This window comes from Cynocephalus volans, chromosome 3, assembly GCF_027409185.1.
Source record: "Cynocephalus volans isolate mCynVol1 chromosome 3, mCynVol1.pri, whole genome shotgun sequence".
Taxonomy (NCBI): Eukaryota; Metazoa; Chordata; class Mammalia; order Dermoptera; family Cynocephalidae; genus Cynocephalus; species Cynocephalus volans.
The window spans coordinates 172,543,929-172,568,779 of NC_084462.1; the positions used below are offsets into that span (position 1 = coordinate 172,543,929).

Sequence of the window (24,851 nt, forward strand, 5' to 3'; positions counted from 1 at the left end):
TGGCTAGATGCCACAACCACCATGCAGGTGGCCTCCCAGCCACTCAAGTACATTGACACAAGGAGAGTCTCCAGCAGAGACCAAAGAAAAGAAGAGGATGTCTCTTTCCACAGAGCCCATTCCAGAGTGACAGAAGAAGCATCTGCTCTACGATAATAGTAGGAGACCTGAACACACCTCCCTCAGAACTGGACAGATCATCTAGGCAACAAATCAACAGAGTAACTGTTACTCTTTCAGAAAGAGAGAAGAAACCTCGGGTTATCAGAAATGGGAGTGGGAGGGAAAGAGGGATGGGGAGAGATTGGATAAGGGGTGTAGAGGGTTAGAAATCTTTATTCTCATTTGATTTTTAGAATAGGGTTTTTAGATAATGCATGTATGGGGCAAAAGTCCTTGATTAAGAGACAATAGTCTACAGCCAGCAGGCAAAAGTCTATCTAATCAACTCTAATCATGGTTTAAGTATGGGATTGTATACTTCAATGATTTTAAAGCTAACAGGTGGTTGACATAACAATACTGTTAAGAGATTTTCAAGAATTGTTGTAGGGAAAAATGTGAAAAAATGTGCTAATGGCAAGCTGTCTGTTGATGGAAACTTTAGAGACAATTATACTTATATTTAATCATAAGAATGTAACTTTTGTTTAAAGCATTTCAGGAGAGGTTATATTTTAGATAATGATCGCAGTTTGACCAACTTAGCTTTTCACAAATTGTACTTCAGAATATCACATTTTTAATTTTAATGATGTTACTAGTTTCCATTGTATAAGCTATACTTAGCCATAGATAACTTTTGCCACACGGCCCATGTATTTGTGTCCTTTTGAAATGACTGAATCAACTGATTTTTCTTGTGAAACTTCTTTGTCTTTACAATAAAAAAACAGAAGCTAACTTCAAATCAGGATTGTACCCAGTTTCCTCCTTCTGAGGAGTTGCTGAGGTGCAGTCCTTTTGGGTTTCTCATTGCATTCATGTTGCTTTGAGTAATCCTTTTGTACAACTCCATTACACAGCGAGAAGTGTAACAAAGGGGCATAAAGAATAAGTATGATTTGTAATAATATATATGCTAATAATATTGATTTGATCAACATACATCAATGTTGAACCCCAAAGATATGTATACTCAATTATGATTCAATAAAAAAATAATAAATTTTTAAAATAAATAAATAAAAGGATGGAAAAAGAAATATCATGAAAACTGGTATAGCTATATTAGTTTAAGACAAAATAAATATTAACACAAAAAGCATTACGAGACATAAAGACATGTGTTTCATAATGGTAAAAGTTTCAATTCACCAGGAAGATACTGCATTCTAAATTTGTACTCACCTAATAATAAAGTCTCAAAATATATGCCACAACTATTGACAGAACTACAAGTAGGAATAGACAAATCCACAATCATAGTGAGGGATTTTAAAACTCTACCCTTAGTAACTGATAGAAGAAATAGACAAAAATGCAAGAAGGATACAGAAAATTTGAACTACACAATTAATGAATTTGGTTTAATTTACATACACAGAACACTGTACAAAAGACTGCCAAATAAAAGTTCTAAGTTACAGGAACATTTACAAAAGTGACCATATGCTCAGCCCTAAAGGAAGTATAAAAAATGTCAACAGAATGAAATAATACAAAGTATGTTATCTGACCACAGAGGGATCAAGTTATAAAGCATCCTTCTAATGACCCTGCAGGAACTTAGACATCAGCATGGCACAGGAGGTTTTACCCAGTGCAATAATAAAAAGGCTTCCTTCACAAAAGGATTGAAAAGGAGACATTAAACTTTGATTATTCAACAATAGCATATTTTTGCACATTAAAAAAATTAAACAAAACTAACACAACAAATTATTAGAATTAAAAAGTGATTTAGAGAGGTTACTGGATACAAGATCAATATACTAAAATTAATTTCATGTTTACATACTAGCAACAAAGGGTTAGAAAATGTAATTTTAAAAAGATATATTTGTACAATCAATATGCTTTAATAAAAATTTTTTTAAAGATATGTTATTGACAATAACATCAAAAATTAAATACCTAGGAATAAACTGCATGAGAGACATCTAAGACATTTACACAGAAAACTACCAAACAGCATTGAGAGAAACTAAAGAAAGCCTAAATAAATGAAGAAATATAGCATGCTCATGGACTGGAAGATTCATTATTAAAAAGATGTCAGTTCCCCAAACTGATTAAGATTATCCCCACATAGACTTAAGGCAATCCAAATAATAATTCTAGCAGTTTGAGTGTTTGTTTGTGTTTGACTTGACAAACTCTTTAACTTAGCAAAGAGCTAGGAATAGACAGGATATTCCTGAAGCAGGAGGAAGAAAAGAAGGTGCAGAAGGAGAAAGCACAGAAAGAGAAGGAAGCAGGTGAGGACAAGGAAAAGAAAGACAGCAACAGCAATAAGTGGGAAGACTTGCAATGACAGATATCACATTTTATTATTAACCTACAGTAATTAAGACAGGTGTATTGGCAAAAGGAAAAATACACCAACTGAACCAAATAAAGAATCCAGAGACAGAACCATCTTTAAATGTCACTCAATTTATGACAAAAATGATACTACAGAGCAGTAAAGGAAGGACAATTTTTTCAATAAATGATGTTGAGTCAATTGGCTATCCATAAGAAAAAAGAATTGACCTTTATCTCACACCATACAGAAAAATTAACTCCAGATACATATAAATGGTAAAATCAAAGATTATAGAAGATAACAAAATATCATCATAGTTTTGGGGTAGGGAAAGATTTTCTTAGATAATTTATAAAAACAACTAAATATAAAGAAAAAGATTGCTAATTTGATTACATTAAAAATAAGAACTTCAGTTAATCAAAAGACATCATTAAGAGAGTAAAAAACGAGTCTGGTCTAGATGGCACTATAGACAGTTCCCAGCATCACTCTCTCCCACAAATCAATGAATTTACAACTATAAAAATGTAACAACAGCCAAGCTGGGGCCACTAGAGCTCAGGGGAAGAGGAGGAGAGACCTATGGAGTGCATGAAGGCAGGAGAAACCACGATGAGAGAAAGAAAAAACTGCTCAGAGTGTTTCAGGCCACGGCTGCTTTAATACTGGAGCTGCTGAGCTCATTGAGCAGGAGCCGGCAGAAACCACAGCTTTGCCCTTTAGATGAAGTTGCTTAGAGGCGGCAGGGGAGAAGAGGGCCTTGGTGGCCCCCAGGACAGCAAGACCACTAATAGGGTTCCCGCAGACCCACACAGGAGCAAAGAGCCAGAACAACTGAAAAACGGAGCCATTCAGAGGCCGGTGAGTCATCGCAAGGGACCAGAGCACAGCCTGTCCCATGGGAAGTGTTTGGAGCACAGGCGGTGGGGGAGACAGGCCCACTGGGAGAACACTGGGACACAGCAAGGACAGCTGATCCACCCTCAGTCAGCACAGGAGCACTCAGAGGAGACTGGTTAGGAATGCAGATTTGCATGGGGTGCAGTTTGATGAAAAAACTCAGGCCCAGATGACAGTTTCTACACAACCCAGATGCACTGAGTCTCAGGAGAGTCAGAAGTACCTATAATGTCAACCATTAAACCCTGAGCTGCACAAAAAGTCTTCCCTAGGGAAAAAGCAGCAAAGCAGCAATTTAGCTCAACCACACATCTCAAGCACTGGTTCCCACAGGAAGTTCCCCCACTTTAGAAGTAAGCAAAGGACAAAAAATTAGCTCCAGCCCAGGGACACCACCAGCGCCTCAGGGCCTGCCCATGGACCTACGGCATGGAGCTGGAGACCGGACCCCACTCCCACATTCAGGCACACCACCACCACCCCGGGGCCCTGCCCGGGGGTCTGGGGCAGGGAGCCAGGGACTGGACCTCTCCACCCATAACCTAGCACACCGCCAGCACCAAGGAACACGCCAAAAACATCACCTCCACGTGGGTGGCCCACCACAGTAATCACGGCTGCCACAAAAGTGGCTAGACATCACAACCACCATACAGATGGTCCACCAGCCACTGGAGTGCAGTGACACAAGGAGAGCCACCAGCAGAGACCAAAGAAAAGAATAGGATGTCTCTCCCCACAAAGCCCATTCTAGAGTGACAGAAGAAGCATCTGCTCTACGATAATATTGGGGGACCTGAACACACCTTTCAGCATTGGACGGATCATCTAGGCAGCAAATCAACAGAGTAATCATTACTCTTTCACAGGGAGAGAAGAAATCTAGGGTTATCAGTGGTGGGAGGCAAGAGGGAGAGGGGGATAGGGAGAGATTGGACAAGGGGCATTAAGAATAAGTACAATTTGTAACAATGTACATACTAGTAGTACTGATTTGATCAACATATGTCAACACTGAATCCCAAAAATATGTATAATCAACTATGATTCAATAAAAAATCAATTTAATTAATTTATTTATTTATTTTAAAAAATACTTTTTCAAAGTTAATTGGAGAAATAGTAAGAAAAAAAAAAGTTAAAAAATAACCCCCTCACTGGCCAAGCACCAAAGAGAGAGAGAGAGAGAGAGAGAGAGAGAGAATGAAAAATAAAAAAGGATATATATAACTGACAAATATTATATAAAGAGGATATACAAATAGCCCATAAACATATGAAAAAGTGTTCAACTTCATTAGTAATCAGGGAAATGCAAATTGTAACCACAATAAGGCTTGAAAGTGGCTAAAATTTTCAAAATTAACAAAACAAAGTATTGTCCAAGACATGGAATATAAGACAAAAAGAACTCTCATACACTGATAATGGGAGTACAAATTAGTACAACCACTTTGGAAAGATGTTTGCCATTATCCATTGAAGTGGATATATGCACACCCTCTGATCCAGCAATTTCACCCTAGGCATACATAACAGAAATGTGTGCATGTGTGCACCAAAAGACAGTAGAAGGATGTTCACAGCAGTATAATTTATTACAGCCAAAAAGCGGTAACAACCCAAATGTTCATTAATAGTAGAATGGATCAGTAAACTGTGGTACATTTATTTGGTAGAATACACATAGCGATAAAAATTAACAAACTACAGTTATCCTCCACACCATGGACAAATCACGCACATACACACACACTCACGCACTCTAATAAATAATGGACGATTCCACTTCTATAAAATTCACAAACAGACAAAACTAATCTCTGGTGCTGGAAGTCAGGTCAGTAGTTAGCTCTAGAGTAAAAGGAAGAGAAAATCATTGACGGGGAATACGTGGTGGGAAGTGTTCCATGTACACTTGTAATTTATGTGTTTTGCTGTATGTGTATAATGTACTAATAAAAAAGTTTTAAAACACTTTAATTATGTGGAAATAAAATCAAGATAATTTAAAGATAATGAAGAACTTAATAATGGGGAAGTTATGACATAAAAGCACTAGTAGACCTTGCCATACTCAACTTGCATACATCTCAAGAATCCAATTACACCACGTGGGGTTAGATATTCAGTAGCCTAAACCAAAGTTTAACCTTGTGCTATCTTTAGTTACTCTCTATCTACTTTTACAACAGTCTCTATCGTGGAAATGCATGTCTTGCACCCCACCTTTTGTTTCATAGTTCAAATGGAAAATAAAGAATAACTGACACTGCTCTTTGCTAACAAAGGTTAACTTATTTACTAGTTGGGATGTTGAAACAAAAAAATTGCTAAAAAATTTCCTTCTCCCCCACAGAAGCAGAGCTGCATAGAACACCACAAGGGCTATTTTCATTATCAAGAAACTTAAGTTATAATTTTTTGCATCTTTTTTTAACAGGAGAAAATACATTTTAATTATGTATACATGGGAGTCCCCAAAATACATGAGACTCTAATTTTTTTATCTTTAAGAGTCATATTTAATGATCAAAATAACTGGAGTAGTTGTCATTGACATACACTAATAAATCAAAGAGAAGTAAACATTGGAGATCAACAAATCCTCATTATTTGATCTTCTTCATATGAGCTATAAACACACCTACCTTAACTATGTTTAAAAAGCAGTACATAATTTATAGATATATATAGTATAGTGAAATTATGGTGAATTACTAAAAATAATTAAATTTACATGTGTTCCTAGTGTTATTCTTTAAACTTTTCTGTATTTAAAATTTTTATAATGAAAGGTTGGATGGAATCTAGTATAATTACATACAATATGTTCTTAATTTTATTTTAAAATGTGCATTAAAAAAATGAAGAGAAATACACCAATGTTACCAATGGTCATTTCTGGGTGGTGGGTTTTTTTTTTTTTCCTTCCTTACATATTGTTGTAATTTTTCTATAAGCAAATTTTCCTTTTATAAAAGAATAAAACTTAGTTTTTAAAGAGGAAGTAAATCACTGTGAAAATATAGAAAAGTTGCTGGTTTCTAAGAAAGCATTTAATCCTTGAGCTTCCAAGTCCATGAAATCCTATCTCCACATAATTTTTATTATTAAGAGTATTTGGGATCATAGTGCCAACTAAATACTGATGATACCCTTTGGTATTTCTATCATTGCAGCAGGCATTGCAGAAGAATTCTAATGTTCTAGCTAAAGTTTAATTAAAGAACTGAATTGACAAAAGTGACATCATACTCATTAGAGTAGAAAAATGTGGGGTTTAGATCCAAGCTGTGCCACTTATAATGTGTGTGAATTTAGGCACATTACTTAAACTCTGTGTCCCACTCCTCACCTGCAGAACTAAAATAAGAAAACCTACTTCCCAAGATATTTTATGAGGATTAATTGAGTAAATATCTGTAAAACCTCATATGGTGCTTGGCCTATAAATTGTGTTCAATTAGGAGAAGGCTAAAAACTTTGATAAGATAATAAGCTAAACAAATGTCTAACAAGCAGCCAGTGCTGGATAAATAGTAATATACAGATCAGAATGATTCATTTTTTCCATGATCTTTTATTTCCTACCTAGAATGCCACAGTCTACTGGAAGGGGAGTTCCAGGAAAGCTATTTCTCCAGTGCCTAGGACGGTGCCTGGCAAGCAGCACACATGTCAGAACACACTGTTGAAAGAATGGAGGTATGGACATATGATTGCAAGGACAGGTTGAAGAATGAATGCCTTTAAAGATATCTTGGTCAGATAGCCCAAGAGACAATGGAAGACTTGCTCTGATCTTAATAGGCATTTATCTCATAGATCCTGCAAAAGCATTTGACAAAATTCAACATCCCTTCATGATAAAGACTCAACAAATTAGGTGTAGAAGGAAAGTATCTCAACACAATAAAAGTCATTTATGACAAGCCAACCTCCAGAATTATCCTGAATGGGGAAAAACTGAGGGCCTTTCCCTTAAGAACAGGAATAAGACAAGGATGCCCACTCTCTTCACTACTATGTAACATAGTACCAGAGGTGCTAGCCAGAGCATTCAGGCAAGAGAAATGAATAAAGGAAATCCAGATTGGAAAAGACAAAGTCAAACTGTCTCTATTTGCAGATGACATGATACTATATATAGAAAAACCTAAAGACTCTATCAAAAAACTCCTAGAGCTAGTTAATAACTTTGGTAATGTTGCAGGATATAAAATAAATGCCCCAAAATCAGTTGCATTTATATACTCAAATAACCAACTAACAGAATGAGAAATAAAGAAAGTTAAGTACATTTACAATTGTCACCAAAAAAAAAATAAAATACCTAGTAATCAATTTAACCAAGGAGGTGAAAGACCTCTACAATGAGAACTAAAAACCACTTCTGAAAGAAATTAAAGAAGACATGAAAAGATGGAAAGATATTCCATACTCCTGGATTGGAAGGATTAACATTGTGAAAATGTCTACACTACCCAAAGCGATCTACAGATTCAATGCAACCCCTATCAAAATACCAAAGACATTCTTCACAGAAATGGAAAAAACAATCTTACCTTTCATATAGAACAACAAAAGACCCTGAATAGCCAACGCAATCCTGAGCAAAAAAAATAAAGCCCGAGGCAAGGCATAACACTACCTGACTTCAAATTATACTACAAAGCTATTGTAACCAAAGCAGCATGGTACTGGTATAAAAACAGACATTCAGACCAGTGGAATAGAATTGAGAACCAACCCAGAAATCACCCCTCAGGCTTATAGCCATCTGATATTGGACAAAGGCAACAAAAATCTACACTGGGGAAAAGATTGTCTCTTCAACAAGTGGTGCTGGGAAAACTGGAAATCCATATGCAGAAGAATGACACTAGATATGCATCTCTCACCACACACTAAAATCAACTCAAAAATGGATGAAAGACGTAAGTATAAGACCTGAAACTGTAAAATTACTAAGGGAAAATATAGGTGAAACACTCCAGCAACTAGGTCTGGGCACAGACTTTATGAACAGGAGCCCGAAAGCACAAGCAGCAATAGAAAAAATAAACGAATGGGACTACATCAAACTAAAAAGCTTCTGCACAGCAAAGGAAACAATCAACAGAGGGAACCAACAACCTAAAGAGTGGGAGAAAACTTTTGCAATCTATGCATCCAACAAGGTACTAATATCTATAATATACAAGGAACTCAAACAATTGTATAGTAAAAAATATAACCCAATTAAAAAATAGGCAAAGGAGCTAAATAGACATTTTTCAAAGGAAAACATACAAATGGCCAACAGGTACATGAAAAAATGCTCAACATCACTAGTCATCAGGGAAATGCAAATTAAAACTACATTGAGATACCACCTCACTCCAGTTAGACTGGCTATAATCAAACAGACAGTGAATTACAAATGCTGGCGAGGGTGTGGAGAGAATGGAACACTCCTACACTCTTAGTGGGACTGTAAATTAGTACAACCACTATGGAAAACATTATGGAGGTTTCTCAAACAACTACAGATAGATCTTCCATATGATCCAGCAAACCCTCTTCTGGGTATATACCCAAAGGAATGGAAATCATCATGTCAAAGGGATACCTGCACTCCCATGTTCATCGCAGCTCTGTTCACAATAGCCAAGACATGGAACCAACCTAAATGTTCATCGACGGATGATTGGATAAGGAAACTGTGGTATACATACACCATGGAATACTACTCTGCCATAAAAAAGAATGAAATACTCCCATTTGCAACAACATGGATGAGCCTGGAGAAACTTATGTTGAGTGAAATAAGCAAAGCACAGAGGGATAAATACCGCATGTGCTCACTCATAAGTGGGAGCTCAGAGAGAAAGAAGGAAGGAAAGAAAGACCATAGTAGTGCATGGACTTGAAGAGGGAGACAGCACACCTAGGGATACAAAGTGGAGTGGGGGGGAAGGGGAGCAGGGGAAGGAGGTTGGGGATAATTGGGTGGGGGACATGGGGTACAAATGCAATTTGTGGTAATAGGTATACAGCCAGTATGAATCTGGCCCCCACATCATGGGGACGAGGGATGACAATCAGCTTTGTATGTCATGAATATTCATAACCAAAAAAAATAGGCATAGGCTGAACTATTTCAGTGAAGACAGGTTTGGCTAGCTCTTCCTGCAGTTTATATCCACAGGGGTAAGTGGAAGCAGCTGTCAGTCTGCTGGGCCTCTGGGGTGCTCTGAACAGGCAAATCTCACCAAGTGGCTTCTCCTTTTTAAAACCAGTACCCAGTCTCCCTTTGCCATTAAGATAAAATCTGAACTCCTTCACAGGCCCTATCAGCCTTTCTGCTTACCTCTGGCTACTCTACTCTCACTCCACTGTCTACCTGCATTTGACTTTTTCCAGTTCCTAAACACTATCATGCTATCTTTTGCCTCCAGGTCTGAACCCATGCAGTTCCTTCTGCCTCAAACTCACATTTTATCCACTCATGGCTCACTCTCCTTCTGACATCTAGTATGTATGTACACACCCTTCAGGTATCAGCTTAAATGTCACTCACCCAAGAACCTTTCTTAACAAATACCCCTCCCCAAATTTTGTCTTCCCACAGCCCTCTGTATTTGCTCTACCTTAGCATTTATTACATTGTAAGGCAGTTTCTGGGTCTCTCTCCCACAACCAGAATGTAAGCTCCAAGATGCTAATTTTGGTCTGTTCTGTTCACTGCTTTACCAGCAGTGCCTACAATGATGCCTGGCTAATAGCAGACACCCCATAAATATTTATTAATTTCCATATCTATACTGTATTAAAGCTTCACAAGGTCAAGCTTTTTGTTGGTTCCTGTATCCTCAACAAAAAGTACGTGTCTGGCACATAGAAGTTACTCATCAAATATTTACCAAATGAACTTATTGGATACTGATTACCCATTCATACATCATATAAGTTAAGTACTTATTTCAAGATCTAATGACATTTCACCTTTATTCTATCAATGCTTCCGAATTTCTTTATTCTATCAATTCTATCAATGCTTCCAAATTTCTTGCTGCTTTTACATTCAAATTATTCACTTAGCAACACTTAAACACTCTCTCCTATCGGTGATAGAGAACACCAATGATACCAATTTTAAAAATTTACTTACTATTTACCTTCATTGTTTTATTAAAGTTATTGTTACCACTTATTCTGTGTTTAGAATAAGCCCACCAAAAGCCATCAAAGCCCAAACAGCAGGTGATGGAGTTTGGATGTGTTGTCCCCACCAAAACTCATGTGGAAATCTGATCCCCCATGTGGCAGTGCTAGAAGCTGTTTGAGTAATGGGGGCAGATCCCTCATGAATGGATTAATGCTCTCCCTGGGGAGGGGGATTAATGAATGAGTTCTCGCTCTATTAGTTCCCATGAGAGCTTGTTGTTTAAAAGACCCTGGCACCTCCTCTCTCTCTCTCTCTTGCTTCCTCTCGCCATGTGATCTGTTTGTACCCGCCAGCTGCCTGCCACTTTCCACCATGAGTAGAAGCAGCTTGAGGCCCGTGCTAGATGCAGCTGTCCCAGAATCGTAAGCCAAATAAACCTCTTTTCCTTATAAATTACCCAGTCTCAGTAATTTCTGTTATAGCAACACAAAATGGACAGGTATTAATATCTCAAACACTTGACTTTAAATCTTTCATCAGGAACACAAATCAGACACCTGAATTATATTAAATCTCCTTCGAATCACCTCAAATCACCTTTGTAAAGCCAAGTATGCCAACAAATAGTAGATTCTCAGAACATCAGCATACAATCCTACAATAACTTGAATAAAAGCCAACCTTGCAAAAACATCCACCTTTCCATTTTCAGAAAAACATGTATGCAATTAAGTGGGGTGAGAAGGTGGGCAGGGACAACAGAAACTTTATTATCTATAGGTTTCCTCTTTTATTTTACAGTATATAAACATAAACAAGCCCCTAAGACCTGGGGGTTCTTTATTTGTTTGTTTTGCAGGGGTTTGGGGTAGATATCTGTCATTATATTTAGTATTTACCTCTCATTAATTCCATCAAGATTCATCAATTGTTGACTCTTCCTAACCAACTAGGCTATCGGGATCATTTAATTTTTACCTAGTGCATGAGCTGGTAATGTTGAAAGTGCTAAAATTCTTAGAGCAGGATTAGCCAGTTGGGGTTTTTGCTAACTGATGAGCAAACCTGCAGCATTACTCTCACTGCTCATGCCTTTGTACTGAATGTTAGCAAGAGTTAAGACCATAGGCAGGTTGCATAGCAAATGGGATTGGAACTTGGGCAATTGCTATGCTGTCATAAACACTTTTGAAATTAATTTTAACTTATTTTTAAACCACCTAGTTTCAGAAAGGATTTACGACAATGTCTAAAGGCACAGTAAACATAATCCAGCAAGATAAAAATATATATACAAGTAGAAATACAGGAGAAATAAAGATGGGGCATCACAGGGCTCTTCGCTTCTTACCTGTGTACTGCAACCCCCTGTACTCGCTTATTGCCCCAGGAGGTTTTAAATTGGGCCAGTAGTGGAAAAGCATTTGCACAGCTGGAGGTTTCACTTGTGAAGGCCCATAGGCGATCACATACAAAAGATCCTAAGGGAAACACGAAGCATATTTTGATTTAGCATCATCAAATAAAAATAAAGGTATCTCATTCAATATTACCAAAGCAGTGAAAACTCTAATAGAGAGGTTGAGGTGGGTAATTTCCCTGGGATCTCATCATCCAGGATGCATTACAGATTAGATCACATTTTAATTTGTTTATTGATCTGTCCGTAAATGAGCCCGCAGGTAGAGTTCAAAGAACACTATCTTTTAACGAATTCTTCTCCAATGAGATTAATGTTAAAGATTTCAGAATAGCATGTCAGTTTGCCAAACACTGCGTATTTAAAAAATATTTTCCTAATCACATTTCCTATTAGAAAGAAGACAGATTCTCAACCAACCTTTCAAATTATATAAAATTATTTGTCATGAATATAATAGCTGCTTAATTCCCAGAATAAGATACATCCAATTACTATATGTCAAGACACTCTGTCCTTAAAGTATCATTTCTGCTTTAAGTGATAATTAACCAGTAAAGAATTATAGGTTTTGCCACATCAAAATAATAAGACATCAATAAAAATAACCTAAACAACATATTAAATGCAAACAATTTTTACTATACATATAAATAAGTTTGTGAGGAGGGTTAAATTTGACCCAAAACTTACTTTCCAGACTTCTTGTTTATATTTCATGAGACATTCCAGTAATTGACAATGATATACTGTAAGGAAGAAAATGTAATTTGTACATGAAATCTAAATACCAGACAAAACATTCTTTGAGATATAATAAACTACTTTAGTATGACTTTTCATTCTAATCATTAAATTAGAAGTGACTTATCTCCTTATGTTTATACAGTACTTTTCAGAAATCATGTAAGCCCTTGACTTTATCAAGCTCTTTTCAAAGTATTTATTTACTTTATTGCGAAGTATTTCATACATCTTATTAACAGAGGATATATTAAGAAAAGTCCCTAGTAATCATATTTCTATAACATAAACTTGTATCAACGTAATGAAGAACTACATAAGGGGAAAAAATAGCCCAATAGGATCATAAATAAAAGCTCACATTTATTGAGTATCCATGATGTGCCAGGTATTGTGCTAAGAGCTTTATATATACTATCTCACAACCACCATGTTACAATCAGGAAACAGAGCCTTAGTTTCCTATTTTGCCCAATGTTGAAGAGATAGCAAGTGACAGACTGATGGATTAGAATTGGAGCTTTACCATTTGATCATCAATTCCATCTTGTAAAAGAATTTTTAAAAGCTGCACAACAGCAAGCCTCCTTGATTTGCCTGTCTTCACTTGGGGAAGATACAGTACCTTCATCCTAGTTAGGTGCCTGTTTGACACCTTCCCTAATCTATATTCCAAGCCTATCATGACACTGAAGCAGGTCTCATTTTCGTCACCAATGGCCTCTGTGGTGGTCCATCCAGTGGAAATTTTTCAGTCTGCATCTTACTTAACTTTTCAGCAGTACTCAGTACGGCTGACCATTGTCTCGTTTTTAAAACACTATTCCTTGGCCTCATGACATGACAAGAATCTCTCCTATCATCTGTGGTGCACAGTGTTGTTGCTACTCAACTGCTATCAACAACCCTTTCTTCCTCATCCACCTGCCAATATACAAACTAGAAAAGCAAGACTCCCTTGCAGCTGGAGATAGCCATACGACTCAGTTCTAGACAGTAAGAACTAAGAGAGAATCTGCTGGGGAACTTCTGAGACATTTTTTTTTTCTCAGATAGAAGTAAAAAGGGACCAGGAAGCCTTTCTCTAATGACCCTGACTGATCCTATTACCTTTTTTTGGATGTGGTTATATGAAGACATAATAAACTCCACTGTGGCAGCCACTTTGCAAACACGAGGGGGAGTCCAAAAGAAACACAAAAATGCCATCTCAGCCCCCTGATATTGTGGAGCTATCTTCAAGGCTTAATAGTAGGCTATTAAATAAATGACAAACATGCTTGTAGTTTAAAGCCTCTGTTAGTCAGCCAAAGAAATCCTAATAAATACAATCTCTCTTCCTTGGCAATCTCATCTTCCTCGACTGGGCCATTTTCTGCTGGAATTTCTGAAAGCTTGGTCATGGAACCACTCCACTTTTCACTCTATGCTCTCTCCTGAGCAACCTCACACTCATTCAACTTCACTACCCACCTATGTGCAATTCACTGAAGGTCACTGGACACTTAAGTGTAGGCTCAAAGTTCTTTACCTCTAGTCTAAAGCTCTGTTCTGAGCTCCAGATCCACAATACAACTACATAATTACCATCTTCTCTTAGATGTCTCAAAGATACCTTGAATACAGCATGTCCAAAACAGCTCTCATGATCTTCCCTCAGAAGCCTGAAGTTCTTCCAATAGTTCTTCCTTTATCAGTGAATAGAACCACCATGCATCCAGCTATTGCAAGCCAGGAACGCATTATATGCAATATGTCACCAAGTCCTACCAATTTTACTCTCTAAATAGCTCTCAGATAGATCCACTTTTCTCAGTTTCAACTGCCCCTGCCTTTAGCATACCCAGACAAATGCAGTGACGTCTTTATTGGTCAATTTATATTCAATCTGGCCTCCTTTCAATCCATTCTCAACTGCAACCAGCTAGACACACGCATATGCTCAAAGTCCTTCAGGGGCTTCCCATTGGACTTGGAGTAAACACAGGTCTCCCTAACACTGCCCCAACATCCCACACGTTCTGGCCCATGGAACTCTAAGTCTCATCTCACACCAGGCAGCCCTCACTCCGAGTTCCAGCTACACTGATCCTTCGGTCTCACCTGCTTGCCAGGTGACAGGAGATTCCTCTGCTCAAACCATCCTCCTCCCCTTGTAGGCCTTGTTAACAATGTTCTTCCGTCAGGTCTCAGACCAACGGTTACAGAGAAGCCATCCCTGATCTCCCCAATAAAAGCAAAATCCCCTTTTATAGAGACTCATAGCACAACACACTTGAAGCACTTGTTGCAACTGAAACTTTACACTTGATTTTATAATTATTCGATTAATAGTTTCTCCTCCCCCTCCCCCAACCATATGATAAGCTTCATTAGATAAGGGCAGGGGTCAGTTCTACTTTGCTAACCATAGTGTCCCCAGTGCCTGGCACATAGTGGATACTCAGTAAGGATTTATTGACTAGTCACTCTAGAATTGGAATGTTGTTCTGAAGCCATCACTGACTTCTCAAATGCAGATGTTCCAGGACACTTTCGCTTACAGAGCATCTGCTATTCTCCATGGGTCTGCTACAAGAATCCTGTTCAGGGCAGTCCACTGACTGCCCCATGAACAGACATGGAATGTCCCTTTGTTTAAACTGCTTTCCCCTCCCAGAATTCCCACTTACCCTATCAATCAACTCTGTCCATGTTTAAGAGCCATACTTTGCTCATGTGACCTAAAGCCTTTCCCAATCATTTCAATCCGTAGAACTCTCTCCCTCTGATGAATTAATACTGTCTGCAGTATTTATTTGGTATTTTCCATGTACTACTTTACATTGCTAATTAATGATTTATGTGAATATATCTGATCTTCCCAGATGGACATAAGTTCCATAGCAAGCACCAAACCTTACATTTTTGTGTTGTTTTCACAATGCCTAGCACAGAGCCCTGTACATAGAAGTTACTCGATGAATGCCTGTTATTTGAGCAAGGACTGTGCTCTATCTGCCACTTTCTGCTTTTCCCAATACAAATTCAAACAACAGAATTACACCCTAATACTTAGTACCAGAGAGCCCCTGGCAAATACTGCCTCTTTCTTTTCCACATCACAAGACTAGTTTGGGGTCTCAAATGTAATTCCTAGTATAGAAAAGCTGGTTATAAACATCCCCCATGAACAAATGAAGATACAATAACTGTATCTGGCCATAGTAATTTTCCAGTGAAACATTCAACTTCAAGAAGAATATGGTAAATTGTCGAGATTAGCATTGCTGTTTATTGAGCATTTATAATGTGCCAGTCACTATGCTAAGTAAGCACTTCACGTACACTTAACTCATTAAATCCTCACAACAACATTTTAAAGTACAGCAAAAAGAATTATTCCCATTTTGCAAATGAGGAAACTTGATAGTAAGGAGGTTAAAGAACTTGCTCAAGGTTACATTAACTAGTAATTTGCAGGTGAGCTCAGGTGTGAATCCACATACATCTAACCTCAAACCACATGATTTTACCCACTCTGCTTTACTGCCTCCCAACTTGGAAATTAGGACTAAAGCCTCATGATGAGACTAACTAGATTCTAAATGAAGGTTTTTTTTCCCAGAACATAATATATTATAAATACAACTGATATTTCAATGGTCCTATAAGCTAGACAGAGTGAGATATGAGAATATAACTTCCCCCAAAAAACACATTTTCACTAAATTCATATAATAATCATAAGAGATTTCATACTTAAGGGATGTTATAGACTGACTGTTAGTGCCCCCTAAGAAGTTATATGCTAAATCCTAATCCCTAAGGTAATGGTATTAGGAGATGGGGCCTTTGGGAAGTGAATAGATCATAGGATTAGTGCACTTATAAAAGAGGTTCCAGAGAACTCCCTTGCCCTTTCTGCCATATGAGGACAGAGCAAAATGACAGCCATCTATGAACAAGGAAGCAGGCCCTCACCAAACCACTGAACCTATCAGCACCTTGATCTTGGACTTCTCAGACTCCAGAATTGTGAGAAATAAATGTTTGTTGCTTATAAACCACCCAATTCACGATGTTTTTGTTACAGCATCCCAAATGGACTATAATGGAAAATTGGTACTGAGAAGTGGGGTGCTGCTATAATGAATATCTAAAAATGCAAAAACAGCTTTACAACTGGATAATAGGTAGGGGCTTGAAGAGTTTTGAGTTGAATGCTAGAAAAAAACTACACTGCTATGAATGGACCTTTAAAAGCAATTCTGGTGAAGGCTCAGAATGAAAAGAGGAGAGTTGTGCAGAAAGTCTCAGTCTTTTAGAGAATAACTAAGTAATCCTGAGCAGAATATTGGTAGAAATATGGACAGTAAAGGCAATTATGATGAGGTCTCAAGCAGATATGAGGAAATGCTACTGGAAACTGAAGGAAAGGCGCTCTTTTTTATAAAATGGCAAAGAACTTGGATGAATTGTCTTCATGTCCTAGTGTTTTGTGGAAGGTAGAAATTTTAAGTGATGAAATTGGATATTTGGCTGAGGAAATTTCTTAACAAAGTGTTGAAAGTGCAGCCTGGTTTCTTCTGACTGCTTATAGTAAAATGCAAGAAGAAAAAAATGATTTAAAGACAGAATTGTTAATCAAAGAGGAAGCAGAACTTAAAGATTTGGAAAATTCCCGGTCTATCTGTATTGAAAGGATGAGAAAACTTGTTAGGGAGAGAACAGTGAGGGTGTAGCCAAGTGACCATTTAATAAGAAGATTAGTCAGCTAGGAACTATTGTCCAAAACAAGGCAAGAATGACCTCAAAGGCAATTCAGAAATCATCAGAGATGTCCCTCCCCTCACAGGCCCAGAATGCAAGGGCACTGTGGGAAGAATGGTTTCAAAGAAGAAGCCATTGGAACTTCTGAGACCTCAGGGCATGTCAACTGGCACTGCCTAACATTGCAGGCTCCAGTTTGCACATTCCACAGATGTCCTAAGTGCAGCCCTTTTTGCCCCAGTGCAGCATGCACTGCACCAGCAAAGCTGGAGGGGTATATCTGCCTCCACCTAGATTTCAAAGAATGTCCAGGAGAGCCAGGACCCCACCCCCAGAGAGTCAGAAGCAAAGGACTGCAGCCTGCAACAGCAGGGCCCATGCAGAGAACCACTGTAGGGGTGGAGTCACCATGGAAAGCCCCTACTAGGGCAATGGCCAGCAGGGATATGGAGGCAGGGCCACCCAAACCCATAGGAGCAGGGCCTTGGGGTCCGAACCCCTACCTGGCAAAGCTGTGGGAGCAGAACCACCATCCCAGTGAGTCCAGAAGTGGCTTCTCTGCCCCAGTGGGCCTGGGAGGCAGAGTATCAGTCAAAGAAGATTATTCTTGAGCCTAAAGGTTTAACGTTGCTTGGTTTGGGACTTATTTGGGACCTGTTACCTATTTCTTCTTTCCCATTTCTCCCTTTTGGATGGGAATATCTATCCTATGCCTGTCCCACCACTGTATTTTGGAAGCATTTAACTTGTCTGATTTCAGAGGCTCATACCTAGAGAGGAAATTGCCTCAGGATGAATCGTACCTTGAGTCTCACCCATATTGATTTAGATGATATACACATGAGGTATTGGACTTTGCACTTTTGATTTGATGCTGGAACAAGTTAAGACTTTGGGGGTTACTGGGATGGAATGAATGTATTTTGCATGTGAAAAGGATATGAGTTTGGGGAGGCGAGGGGTGGAATGTTATAAACTGAATGTTTGTATTCCCTGAAGTTCATATGTTAAATCCTAAACCCCAATGTGATGGTATTTAGAGGTGGGGCCTTTAGGAGGTAATGAGGTCATGAGGGCAGAGTCCTCATGAATAGGATTAGTGCCCTTATAAAAGAGGCCCCAGAGAACTCCCTTCCTTTCCACCATGTGAAGACACATTGACAATATGGCCATCTAGGAGCCAGGAAACAGGCCCTCACCAAACACCAAATCTGCTAGCACCTTGCTCTTGGACTTCCCAGCCTCCAGAACTATGAGAAATAAATCTTCACTATTTATAACCACCCAGTTTATGGCATTTTTGCTGTGGCAGCCCAAACAAACTAAGACAAAAGATGACACTCCAAACTAAGGAGGGTTAAGATTTTGAAATGAAAAAAACTTTTTTCCTCATCGTGAGTAAAAAACTCAAAGATTGTTTATATGTAACTAAGCAGATGGCTAAACACAGTGCCACCAAATTTGTTCACTTTCCAAATAAACATTAAATGAAAATAAAAATTGAGTTCATATATTAGTATATGAATCCAACAATCAGCCTCTTTTGTAGGTCAGTTTTCCAAAGTTCATCTGCAATTATACTGATGAATAGAAACCAAACAAGAGTAAGTCACATGAAAACCTACCCACCATCATTAGTAATTAAAGAAATACAAATCAAAATGAGAAATTATTTTTTATCTGGCCAACTCTGTACACATTTTTTAATACTCAATGACAGGTCACAATGAGACAAGTACTTTTATATATAACTAGTGAGAATATTGAAAAATTTTCAAGCCCTTTAACCCATTAATACCATTTTTATTAATTTATTCTAAGGAAATAATCACAAATGTAGTAAAAAGTTTATGTTCAAAGATATTTATGTACCATTACAGTAGCAAATTCAGTAAAATATTAACAGTTGTTATCTTTAGTTGTTAGAATTACAGGTGATTTTTTGTGTTTCTAATTTAACTATTTTTATACAATTATACTCAACCAATTTCCAGTCAATATTCTAAAATTATGTTCTCAAATATTCTAAAAATATCAATGGCCAGCAAGATCACTGCTAATAGCAATAGGCAAGGGAAATTTATTTCAACTCAAAAGTGTGTTCTCTAACACATCTCCAACTTTCTAGTCCATCAAGAGAAGTTCTCGTATGAGAATTTTCAGCCTGCTTGTTTAATGTCTTCTTTAATTACTGGTTTTGGAATTAGTCAAGCCACACAAATTTCCACTTACCTGGATTGGATGTATACTGCATTGCAATCATTAGCATGGACGATGCAGAGAGATTAACATGGGCAGGGACGCCTTCTCTCCTTGAGGAACCCACTGAAACCAAAAGTTTTTTGATTAGACACAACTTAATCTCTGCATATACTTGCTACTTTACAAAGAGTATGAGAGCTAAGAAGGAACTATGAAAAAAAATTCCCAATCCACAAAATTTGTCTTAGCATACACATGCTACGGTTGCCATCATCCACAGCGAAAATTTACTGAGAATCTACAGGAAGGAACAACACCAGAATGTGATGTTTTATCAGAGCTGCACTTAGATGTGATCTCTACTCCCAAGATGTTTATATCTAGATGGAAAAGAAAGAAAAAACAGAATCCTCTATGTGCCCAGATATAAAAACATGGTGAAGTTTATCCAATAAGAAAGTAAAAAGAAAAGATTTTTAAACCCAACTTGAATGTATTAATTTTTAGATATGCGGATGAATTAATAGTTTACTTAAAATATATAATTTATTTAGTTACAAATTTTAAATCATGTGTTATTAAAAACTAACATAGTAATTTAAAAATTGTTTTCAACTCTCATATATCATTAAACAATTTTATTCAAACCTTCACATGTAACTTAAATCATCAATGTCTTCAGTACTATGAGAACCATTTTTTAGTTTTCTAGAGCTTACCATCTTCATATCCATCTGAGTTGTCTGAAATAAAGCACTTTTTGCATTTGTGAATAACGCTGTTGCTGGACATTTTATCCTGTGCCAACAAGTATTCAATCAAAAGCAAGTTGGTTTCTTCAAAATTCATCTTATAGCTGTATAATTATGGTCTCCACTTACATACTGCTTTTAAGTCATTTTTAAGTGGTTTGTTTATAATGACATCAAACTCTGTATTAAATTTCTTTGTCTTTCCTTTTTAATAGGGTGTATCAGGTAACCCCTGTAAGTATTCAAAAGTAGCACGTATGGAAGTCATTTGGGGTAATATGTTGTCTCCAAAGAGTACTTTATTATTCCAAACACAGTAATTGAGAGAGGGTCCACAATAGGAGAAACTTTATTAGGACTCAAATATAAAATGAATTCCTCCTTTCTCAGGGATAATTGCAGAAGTAGGAAAAACCTCTCCTTTTAACTAGGCTGTGTGGCAAACTGTCAGGCATGAACAAAACAGAGAATATAACACCCTCAAAAAGTCAACTCTCAATTTCCTACACATAATGGAGAAGACCACTGACATAGGCAACAACGAAAAACCAGATAATCTCAAAATCTGCTTTATTTTATTCTACATTAAAGTACAATATGTGGGGATTATATCTCACCTACATGCAAAAAGGATAAGATGACTTATATAATAAAACACATGAATGATAGAACCATTGAAACACTAATAAAAAATTTGTCACATAATAAACTAGAAAAGACAAAGAAAATTTAACATAATTCCATTTTTGTTACATAAGGAACTCTGAACGCTATAATGGACAGTGGCCTTTCCGACAGCTTTACTGAAATAAACAAACAAAAAAGATCTATAATTAAATTCCATTTACCTGAATTTGCTTTTATTAATGACTTGCAGCTGGGTTGTTGCTAACCTCCCCCCACCACCACCAAGCTGGTGATATTCAGGTGGATAAGTTAGTTTGGCTAGACAATATAAATAAGCATTAATAATTAGACAGAGGTGTGGAGATCAGTTCACTGCTCTTAGATGGTAAAGTTAATTGATTATGATTAATCAAATATGATTAACCCAGGAAAAAGAACTTTGAGTCAAATGCTAAAGAATAAGATTTAGTTACTCTCAAACTTTAGCCAGGAAGCTTGTTCAAATTCAGCTTCTCGGGTACCCATATCTAGAGATTCTAACTTAGTCAGTTTGGAAAGCAGGAAACTATATATTTAATTAATAAGCACATCAGGTGATTCTGATGCAAGCTAGCCTTGGACCTCTGTTTGAGAAGTACTATGAGAGGGATGAGAAACAAGAAAGGACACACCCAGCAAGGTGTCCAGCAGCGGGAGGAGTAATGCACGCCCCTTATGCCCTTTGTTTAAAAAAAAGAAAAAGAAAAGAAAGCCCAGTCTCAGATGTACTCATGAAAAAAGAACATATATATTCTATATCCATTCCTTTTGGGACCAGTGTTTTCACTTTTGTTTAAATTCATCTCGAACTTTTTAATAATAAGCATTTCTCAACAATGAAAAGTACTGTTAAGAGAGGCTGAGAATCACTGTGCCTGGAGGACTTCGAAAATGGGAGAGATGCCCAAATGTTTCAAATGATTTAGGTGAAGTCTATTTGGCGAACGGCCCAAATGGCTCAGCGACCTTTGGATGTCCCTGCTACCCCTACAAATCCATGCTCTCCCTCAAATATGGCCAGCCGTAAAACCAAAAGCATTTCCCTGGCTCCAGTCCTAGGAAATTGGCTCCAATGCTTATATAAACAGACGGTACCTTGCAATTTCCTAGCCTTATAACAGACTGAATAAAATCACTGAAATTCTAATTTAATAAATATGCACAGGCACACATCATTTATTGAATCTTGTTAAAAAGGCATGATATAAACAGATGTGCAGCTTGTCCCTATGAGGATATAAAAAGCCAAAACAACATACAATAAAAGGGAGAAGATAATCAAAATAAGATTTTTACATTTAATATTGTGCTCAAGAAATACAATTAAAAGTTTTCAGTCTTATTCCTTAACCTCCCAACACCACCAGAACAATCAATACCATGAATAGTAACAATACCTTAACATGTTCCTGCATTTTATAATTCCTAAAGTATTATCATTCCTAATTATAATTCATAGTGTATTATCATGTACAGCTCTTATATGATTCTCACCCAAATAAGTAAACATATGGGAAAAGCCATTTTATAAAAGAGAGAACAAATTATTTGCATGAGTGCACCAATCTAATTATTAGAGTACAGTCTAAGTCACTCAACTTCACAGTTAATGCTCTGGTCACTTATTCATTCAATGAGTTTTTTGTTTGTTTGTTTTTTGGTACCTCCTGTGTACCAGGCACTGTTCTAGGCCCTGTGGATAGAGTGGTAAAGACAATAGACAGGTCTTTGTCCTTATGGATCTTAGATCCAGAGCTGTGTTATCCCATATTATAGCTACTAGCCATATGTGGCTGTTTATATTTAAATTAATTAAAATCAAATAAAATTAAAAATTCAGTTCCTCAGTCTCACTAGACACATTTCAAGTGCTCAGTAGCCACATGTGGCTAGAGGCTATTACATTGAGCAGCACAGAATTTTACAGAACATTTCCATCATCACAGGAAGTTTGGTGGACAGCACTGTTCTGAAGGAAAGGGCGAACAGACACCTGTGAGAAATATAAAGCAGGGCGACAGAATAGATAGAAAGTGACAGAAGGTCCTGTTTTATCCAGAGGGTAAAGAAGGGCATCTCAAAAGATGTGGTACTTGAGCTGAGGCCTAAAGAAAGGAAGGAAGCAAATCATGTGACCATGATTCATTTGGGAGAAGCACTTTGAGACAAAGTATAAAGGAGGGAGCAAAAGCAAAAGCTCAGAGCCTTTATGAAATGGCAGAAAGGCTGACACGTCTAGTGCAGAGCAAACACATGGATGACAGTAGGAAGGTAGGCAGAAGGCCTGGTGCACCAAGTCATTCGATTTGTAAAAGTGATGGGAAGCTGGCTGGTTTTGATGAGGGAAGTGACATGATCTGATTTACATGTTTGGAGGACAGCTCTGGCTTTTCGGTGGAGAACAGCAGGTAGGAGGGCTAAGAGAGGAAGTAAGGAGACCAGTTCAGCAACTACTGGATGGGTTCAGATGAGAGATGGTTGTTAAGAAGTGGTCTGAATTGGGATATATTGAAATAAACCCCACGGGCTTTACACTTTCCTAAAGGGTAAAGGTAAAAGAGTCTTCTGGAAAGAAAAAACACATTCTGGTGCCCATTCTGCCATATGACAGAATCATTTCCAGAATGTGCTTTGCTAGACTGCATTACCTAGATTAACAAGTAGTCTCTCCTCTACTCAGGCCCTCTGTTTGTGTGAGCAGAGGTAACTGTGTTCCATGAGACAGGGTTTAAGCATAAGACATTCTTGCCTTCATAAGGGCATATCAGTTAAAAATAAAGGGAAGACTAAGACAGCATGCCCTGAAGTCTATGCAGCATTAAAATATTTGCAGAGTGGTAGATTAATGAAAAGTCGCAGAGATGCCTATCAATACTGCAGAAGTGTTCTGTCAGGTTCTATGAGCTCAGAACTTGGTATAATAATTACTGTTGTATACAACAAATTCTAGGAGGAAAAAAATCCCAAGCCCCAGGGGATATAGCCCCTTACCTCAAGCAATATTTAAGATGATAAAATTTCAGAACAACATGTGAATTTCAACAGAATATTGGAATTAGTTGCAATGGGATTTGACATGCCTGTGATTTGACTATGCATTTGGTCTGTTATGGACTTGTATTAAAATCACGCAATATTCAAAGGCCATGCCCATATGTTATTTCATGGTCTTTACAACAAACATGGTTTGTAGACACGGGAAGTTAGGATTGTTCACCATTTTACAACTGAGGAAACTGAAGTTCAAAAAGGTTAAGAGATTTGCTGACAGCCAAAGAACCACAATTCAGCTCTTCTGGATTCCTATTCCAAAACATTGTCCATGATTCAGCAATAAAGCTGTTAAAGTATAGCAAGACCTATCTTATAAAAATAATTATTCACTAATTAAACAGATTGCATATATTAAATATTATTTAAATATCATCAATATTTTGCTGTGTCTTTTTTACTGTCTTTTATTCTTTGGAAGATCATAGAAACATAACACACATCCTAGTAGTAATAATGGAACAAAAAATGATGCAGGGCCAATGGTGTAGAACCAGATGTTCAATTAAATCACACAATTGCTTTTAAGTCAATGCAAAGATCTGAATGAACCTTTATTTTTCCAGAGGGTGACTTTTTGAAAAAATTTAAATTGGAAAAAAAAGCTAGATGAGACTGCATAGTCCAGGATATTAGAGAATACTAGAAGCATCTTGAACTGATATAATTGTTCAGCTTTATTATTATCTTTAAAATAATGTAGTCTACGTCAATTAATGTTCATTTAGAACCAGCTTT

At 37.4% G+C, this 24,851-nt stretch overlaps 1 protein-coding gene across 3 annotated transcripts in view; it reads right to left on the reverse strand.

The window, feature by feature from the left end:
* The window catches only part of UNC79 (unc-79 homolog, NALCN channel complex subunit), a 187,150-nt gene that overhangs the window by 159,095 nt on the left and 3,204 nt on the right, over window positions 1-24,851 (reverse strand). For all 3 annotated transcript variants that reach the window (XM_063091208.1, XM_063091206.1, XM_063091207.1), the window contains exons 2-4: window positions 19,675-19,767; window positions 12,640-12,695; window positions 11,878-12,007 (exon numbers count right to left, since the gene is read on the reverse strand). In XM_063091208.1, coding sequence (XP_062947278.1) covers window positions 11,878-12,007; window positions 12,640-12,695; window positions 19,675-19,767 — 279 coding nt within the window. The remainder of the gene's footprint in view (window positions 1-11,877; window positions 12,008-12,639; window positions 12,696-19,674; window positions 19,768-24,851) is intronic.